General features: G+C 41.6%; 1 protein-coding gene across 1 annotated transcript; it reads right to left on the reverse strand.

Annotated features, from left to right (window-relative positions):
- Window positions 1-104: 104 nt before the first annotated feature.
- Window positions 105-6,927, reverse strand: LOC123142317 (probable aldehyde dehydrogenase). The gene is made up of 15 exons (XM_044561290.1): window positions 6,714-6,927; window positions 6,340-6,419; window positions 5,669-5,772; window positions 5,360-5,427; window positions 4,592-4,649; window positions 4,254-4,367; window positions 3,992-4,075; window positions 3,184-3,402; window positions 2,670-2,801; window positions 2,448-2,537; window positions 2,080-2,169; window positions 1,304-1,513; window positions 783-893; window positions 531-610; window positions 105-442 (listed from the first exon to the last, which is right to left on the reverse strand). Exons 1-15 carry the CDS (start codon window positions 6,788-6,790, stop codon window positions 304-306), a joined length of 1,656 nt encoding a protein of 551 aa, XP_044417225.1. The 5' UTR covers window positions 6,791-6,927; the 3' UTR covers window positions 105-303.
- Between the last annotated feature and the right edge of the window lie 568 nt (window positions 6,928-7,495).

The following is a 7,495-nucleotide window of genomic DNA, read 5'->3' on the forward strand; positions in this document are numbered from 1 at the left end:
ATGACAAACACCATGCCTGCATCTCAAGCATGACGACCTGCGAGATTAAGAACCATAGTAGATGTTGCATAATTTAATTCTTTTACTAGAGCAACATCTAAAGCTCCATTGACAACCATCGTAGTACTTCCATTCATAATTATGACCTTTATTGTGTTCCTTGGGGGTCAAGACCCTCCCAATGCCTACACGAGGCTTCCATTATTCAACAGAACGTACTGTCACTTCTCACCCAGCTAATTCTGTCCGTGTTGCTCTCTCTCCACCGCCGTCGTGTTCTTCTAGCTAGTTGTCCTAGGCATATCATGTAGCCGCAGGAAGTGCCCACTTCTTAGGCAGGGGACCAATGTCGTATATGATCTCCCTGTGGCAAGACCAGACGAGTTTGATGGCTTCTGGAGTGCCGATCCCCGCGCCTCTCGGGTCACCCGCAGGACCAAACCTGAATCATGTCGCGAAAAATGTCAGATCATTCATTATCAACAGCATTCACCGATGATCACTGGTATTGGCAACGGGACTTGGCTCACCAGTGGTTCTGCGGGGCGCCGGTGGTCCTTGCTCGAATTCCAGCATATGTTGTCCCGTTAACCGATCTCCCGAGTACTTCCTGAAAACCGAGATGAGAAGAGTGAATCAGACATGATGAGGATAATAATGTAAATAACTTCTAAAACCACAACTTTACCCGACTGTCTTGGTGCAAAAAATTAAGACTTGAAGGATAGTAAAGCAGACAAATGGATATAAATTTCAACACTGACAGAGATGAGCGAACTTGCCTGCAGGAACAATTTGTCGTTTGAAACTACTGCAGCTGTCAGATGCGCATTCATCCTTTCGCAGGCTTCTAATACCAAATCAAGCTGTTCCTCAGAGTATTCTGTAACCACCTGAAATATGCACTCACAATGGGTAAGTATATTACTTAAAGAAACTGTCAAAGAAATACAACTTAAACCAACTTGATGTATTCTAGAATACAAGATAGGCCATGGAAACCTTGGCTACCTTCCAAGTTAGCAAATTCAGTGAGGGTGAGTAAAGCTAGTTTTCATTTGTTATACGAATCTGAAATATAACATGGACCTAAGCATCAAGTGGAGATAAATATTACTAGTATATTCCATAACCAAGAAAATTATTCTTCAGCCAAGCCATAATAAGGCCGTAAACATGAACCCATCTGATACATACACTTATGGAGGGGGTCAGTAACACTAACATCATAGGAAAATCAGTCAACATCATCAATATGTTGTACAGTAGCATGAAAGAAAGCCTCAACGTCTGAATGTATTACCTGGAAAGGACCAAATATCTCCTTTGTCACAAGCTCGAAGTTACCATTTTTAAGTATCTCCACTAGTGGGACAAATACAGCAGTCGGTTTGAAAGCACCATATATTTCTGGGATGGAGTGATTCTCCAAAGGTTCACCACCAAACAGAACCTTTGATCCTGGTATTTTGAGAAGGTTGTTCATGTGCTCTATCATGGTTGCTGTTGTAACCTGCATAAGCAGAAAATGATGATAAATTAATTCTATGGTGAAACTTGAAACCGCTGTATAGTTATGCAAGTGGATGGGTCAGTCGGACCCATCGATGTATCCAAGTCTATTTGCTTGAAAAATAATACAATGACATGTACCAGGTGGGCAGCCAATTATGTTGGGAATGAGTCATTGACGAAGTGAGGTGGGTCAATAGAGTGAGCACTTGCATTCCTACCTGAAACTGCATATACTGCCCATCTAGTTGTGCAACCACACCAACAGTTCTAAAAAATGGTGCTAAATGTGGACTACGTGTTCTTTCTCTCCTATGCATTGTACTGTGCAAGGACAAGTTCCTTAAGTTTTCTTTTATTTTCTTATGTAAATTCAGTTCTCTTCTTTTATACACTACTACTTGATGCTTGGATTGTCACAGCAACCAAAGTATTGGGAAACAATTATTGTTAATTGGTTCTGATTTATTGCTCAATTCAGCTTTTTAACAACTAACTGCTGCCAAATCCTACACCATGAAAAGAAAGTTACAAAAGAATATAATGTGGTTAAAGATGGTCACTCACAGTAAGGACTGGGCCAATCGTCAAATCTTCAAGCTTCCTTCTTTCAGAAAGTTTCTTCATTTTCTCAAGTAGCCCACTAGATGACCAGTTCTGCAATTAGAAGAAAACTATTAAACACGCTATTGTTTTGTCTATTGACAGAGAAGCGCAATGTTGTAATAAGCTCCGAAAGTTCATAGAGTCCTTCACTTTTCTTTTTTCTTTCTCTGGAGCATTTTCCTTATTATCTTAAAATACAAAAATCACTATGACAAGAGACGGTTGGACTTGAACCAGTGTTCATAAAGATATCAACAACTGGGCTCATAATTTACTAACAAACCCAGGAGGAAAATTGTGCACTGGTGATATCATTCTTTAGTCTTTACCTTGTGCATGAATAGCATAGACTGAGCAGAGCACTTCTGACCGCTGCAAGCGTAAGCATCCTGGTCGCAAACCCATGAAATATAATCAACCTGTTTGGGCATCATATCATAAAAGCAAGTCAAATCATCTTCAGCTTGGTAAATGCATGACACTGAACTATGAATATACAATGTTATTATGAATATATTGATATTAAAGATAAAACAGAAGTGACTTCAGACCTCTTGAACATCTGGACCAAGAATTTTCCAATCAAAACCAGCATCTTCTAACTTGATTCGGCCTTGCAAATCAGCAGCCAATTTCTCTGCCACACGTGAGCTCCCAGTAAAGAGGGTCATTTTTGGATTTGCCTACAAAACATCATGTGAAGAATAAATCCAACCATGAAATATGTGCTGCATATAAGACAGTAGTGCTAGCCCACTTGGTCAATAGCTATTTCTGGCTCGGAATAGAAAAGCTAGTAGAAGCATATTGTTATGTTTTGAATTCCAAACAATCTCTGTTGTTGAACCCTTGAACATGCTGTACCACATTCAGTAAACTGAAAGAATGGTGGGACCACAAACTGCTGCTTATCACTACCATGTGAAAAAGAATCTACATGTATGTCCAAACGTAGAATTGGCTTGTCACAGATTGATTAACTAGTTATATCATCTTACTATAGCAGAAATTCCTTTCCAAAGCTACAGGAAATATTCTCCCAAAGTCATAAAATAGAAGTCAAACCTCCAACAGCAGCTTGTTCATTGTGATACCATCAGAATTTATGAAGTCCACGTCCTCTGCAGGTAACCCACACTCGTGAAGCAACCTGATCATTTGTTCCATCACAATGCTAACTTTGCTGTCAACTTTGAGGACTGGTTTATTTCCCATATAAAGTGCACCCATCAGTTGCAGCAAGGGAATCTCCAATGGGAAATTGAACGGTGTGATTATTGCAACCTGCCCAAAGTTAAAATTATATTAGACCTAACATGTCACAGGTAATAAAAAAAACTCATGGTGCATCAAAAGCTTAACATTCAGTTACTGGAATAACCATTTGAAGCAAGTAAAAAGAAATTAAACCATCAAAGCGTACTTCGGTTCACTCTCAAAAGAATGTAAGACATGCTAAAGAGTTCATGAAAAATTCAAAGTTCATCAAGCAAAATGTTTTTACATCCACATGAAAGTTCCTTTGTAGTTCCAATGGGTCTAACTCTATTATAACCAAATAATTAGATTAAGGATGGAACCTGATCTTTGTCTAGCAACTTCACCATGGCAGTGCATATTCAACAAATAATATGTTAAGGGGAAAAAAACACTAGCAGGCTATGTTAAGCAATTATTTTGCCTAGTGTATCAGATACAGCTCACTTTTGCACACAGTTGAATTCCTATGCCCAATAGCTTGTAAATCGAGTACCAGGAATCCAATTAGACCGTAACAATTCTTTAGAAGTGCTGGTATGCAGTGGAAGGACCAAAAGGAGCAACAAATCTCAAATATAGCATTTTGTTTACCAAAGAAGTTTCGAGTACTTACTGGGCCAAATGGCCAACGATAGCCATTACTCATTTGTCCAACATGATTTCCAGGTACAGCAAATGACCGAGCCAGAAAGCGCACCTGTTATATCAGCCAGAGAGAAGATTAAAGTTGAAAGTATTATTATTGGGTGTTCATTTCAATCTGCAGACCGGGGCATAATGACAGCTCCTTGCTAAACATGCACACATTCATATAAAATTGTACCATCACTTGTGAACAACTGAACAGGGAGATGAAGAAAATGATCTGTACATACCTGATCTCCACAGAAGTTCTCCAAGAACTTTTGAGAAACTTGAACTTCCAAAAGTGCTTGTTGATAGCTCTTCGGAGAAACCCTTTGAACAAGCTTAGCAAAGAAATCTAAGACCTGTCAATCACCGGTGACAATAATGAGTGGAGAATTAGATGAGAAAAAAAAGGTGCTATCACTCTTCTCTCCTCTATGAAGGGGCCGCAAAGTCCGGAGGGGATGCCCCTATTTGCATTAATAAATGTGAATCACATGGCAAATTGGTCCATGCACGTGTAGAGTCGTCTAAAAAAGATCTGAGTAGAATAAAGTCACATCATCTTTGTTTCAAGATGGCATACCTCAGGTTGACCAAGCATGTGTGCAGCTTTTGTAGATATATCTCCATACATGAGATACCTGCATATTGGAGGTTCCAAAATTCAGCAAGGTACAAATACTGATAGTACCAGACACTACTATTATCAGCACAATTTTATACAGGGCATATGGGTTTGCTCATATACCATGTTTGCTGACTACACTTTCAAGTCACAAAAACATGCTACTGCTGGAAGCATGGTTGAACCTTTTGATATCTGGTCATTAGTATTTTACAAAATATTTAGATATGTGGCATGAAAGTAATGTGTATAACTTTTGTAATTCATACTTTCAAATAGTTGCTAAAAGCATTTACGGTAAAAATAATGGCAGAATGCATCACAGAGACAGAGAAGTGAAGACAATAGCTACGGAATACTGGCAACGATGTTGTCAGGGGGAGTATAAAGTAGCTACAGAATACTTTTTAGGGGGTGCTGTCCAGTGACGAATGTGCATAAATGATAATGCCGCAATTAACGTGTGTACAAAGGTTTGTATAGTAAAAACTTCAGTGACCAAGGACTAAATGGTGAGGAAAACCTTTGTAAATTGTGATTTCATTTATACTTAAAAGGTTGATAATCGGATAAGCGGACCAGTCAAATAAATTTCTCCAACCGGAAATTAACTAGTTAAGTTAATTTTGAAACATGAGGTCAGAAACATCAGGCAGCCAAAAAAACAGTATTGCTATGAAATACGTTAGCCGACTTACATCCATGGTACAGGAAAACAGCACATACCTCTCTGGAGCTCTAAGTGGGTTGTGAAGTCCATGCTTTGGGCATTTAGATAAACTCTCCACAAATGGCTGCACCACAAAAATATTGCATATTGTTTGAGAACACACTTTGGAGCTAATAGACACACGACAATACCAGTAAAGTTGTTTTTTTTTTTGCGGGGGAATACCAGTAAAGTTTAAACAAAGAAAAGTCAGTCTTTGTATTTTAAGCTGAGAAAAGTTCACAAAAATTGATAGATATGACTAAATTGCACTCGTAGCACTGTAACATGGAAATCAAAAGAGAAGCACCCCAAAGAATCAATACCTTTATTTCAGATCCCTGAACCTCAGCAACTTTGATAAATTTTTCGCCATTTAAAGGATCAACTATCCAATTCCAGTTAGCAGACTTTATCCATTTTCCCTGCACTGAACTTAACTTCGTCAATGGATGTGGTGAAACCATGTTCTGGCCATTCAATTTCAGGTTCCGTACTGTTAAACATACTTGCTCAACAGTAGTACAGTAGTGAATGCTCAGCAGTAGTACAGTGCAGAACTACTCCCTCCGTTCCAAAATAGATGACTCAACTTTATACTAACTTTTGTACAAAATTGGGTCATCTATTTTAGAACGGAGGGAGTAGGTGTGAGCAAGTAATCATAACACGAGCCTAAAAAACAAAGCACCACAATGACTGACCAAACACATCTTGCCCATTTGGCCCAGTAGGAACTTCACAGGAATGAAGTCTGATACGGATGGCACAAATCGGACGCGGTGGAAAGCTCCTTCTCGAGTAAAATTATTTCTATCCACCTTCACCATAAAAATAACCCTATTCCTACACATCGCTCTTAAACATCACAAGCAGTAATCAGTAACCCGCTGGATAGAGACAGCTCTGAAGCGTGTCCATGGCAAAGCTAGCAAGCAGGCAGGACCAATTTAAAGCAACCCATACAAGCAGATCCCCTAAATGCCGGTCATCTCACCAAAATTCTGCACTTCCGCCGGGCTTGAACCAGAGATCTCCTCGGGGGACACCGTCGCAAATGCCGGCGTGTGCAGCCACCTGCGCGTCGCCCAAAACTGTCAGTAACCGCCCAAATACAAACCAAATGGTCCGCGGTCAGTGCAGAATCGAGCGGTAGCAAATCAATTGCAGGCCCCCTCACAACCCAGCCCAGATCGCGCCTGAAATCGCGATTCCAGCTCTCGTGTATGTATGAAATTCGCATCAGACCACCCGACGGCGTCAGACAGTTTCCCCCGCGCACGCCACGGATGATGATAAGCTTGGACGGAGCCGGATCGCGACAAAATAAGAAGAAAAACGGAGCGGGGATGAGAGGCGGAGGCGGGTCACCTGGAAGCGAACGCGGCGGGGGATCGTCGGAGGGCCGCGGCGGCGGCGAGGTGCCGCCGGGAAACGAGGCGGCTCATCGGCTGGCTACTCGCGCTCGATCTCACCTGGGAGCACGGGACGCGGCGGCAGTGTGGTGTGGTTCGACTAGGATGGAGTGACGTCGTCGTCTCGCTCACTGCAGCCTGTGCCCCTGTGGTCCATTTTATAAGGGAAGATTAAGTGTACTGTACTTCCGTATGATTGTAGGGAACCGTTTTAAATATGGTTTATTCCCTTCAAAAAATTAGGAAGTGGCCAAGTGTAAGTTGACTGAAAATTTAAACGGAAATGATAAATCGATTTTAAGCATGTCAAACCAAATCTTTTTATGGCAACTTTAGTTCACGCGAGGTTAGTAAACATAGCAATTTTCTGACAACAAAACGAACTTGAACAAAGTTGTCATGTTTTAACAACTAGAGTTGCCATGGAAAAACGTCCGGAATGATATGCTTACAATCCGAACGTTCGAGATTTATCGGGGTCCAATTTAAACTAGGTCAGTCGATTCTTTCTGGTCGTCCGATGCAAAATGAACAGCCTGATCCTTCTTCAACCTCGGGATGTTCTTCTACATTCAACAATTCCTCCCCCCCCCCACCCAGTCGTCCCACGGGCCACCGGTCACCACTGCCCGCGACCGGCGGCACTCTCACGCAGCCTCGCCGCCCCGCCCTCTCCCAACCTCTTCCCACCGCCGTGCCGCCGCCGCCCCGGGCCGTCCTTCTAGGCCCGGCCCTCGC

Source organism: Triticum aestivum, chromosome 1B, assembly GCF_018294505.1.
Source record: "Triticum aestivum cultivar Chinese Spring chromosome 1B, IWGSC CS RefSeq v2.1, whole genome shotgun sequence".
NCBI lineage: Eukaryota > Viridiplantae > Streptophyta > Magnoliopsida > Poales > Poaceae > Triticum > Triticum aestivum.

What these genes read in the sequence shown, in the direction of transcription:
- LOC123142317 (XM_044561290.1), bottom strand. Translation starts at nt 6,790, where the DNA reads ATGAGCCGCCTCGTTTCCCGGCGGCACCTCGCCGCCGCCGCGGCCCTC. An exon ending in GGCGGAAGTGCAGAATTTTG is followed by an intron (nt 5,773 to 6,339) that starts GTGAGATGACCG and finishes AGTTAAGTTCAG; the next exon opens with TGCAGGGAAAATGGATAAAG. An exon ending in ACATGCTTGGTCAACCTGAG is followed by an intron (nt 4,368 to 4,591) that starts GTATGCCATCTT and finishes GGTGATTGACAG; the next exon opens with GTCTTAGATTTCTTTGCTAA.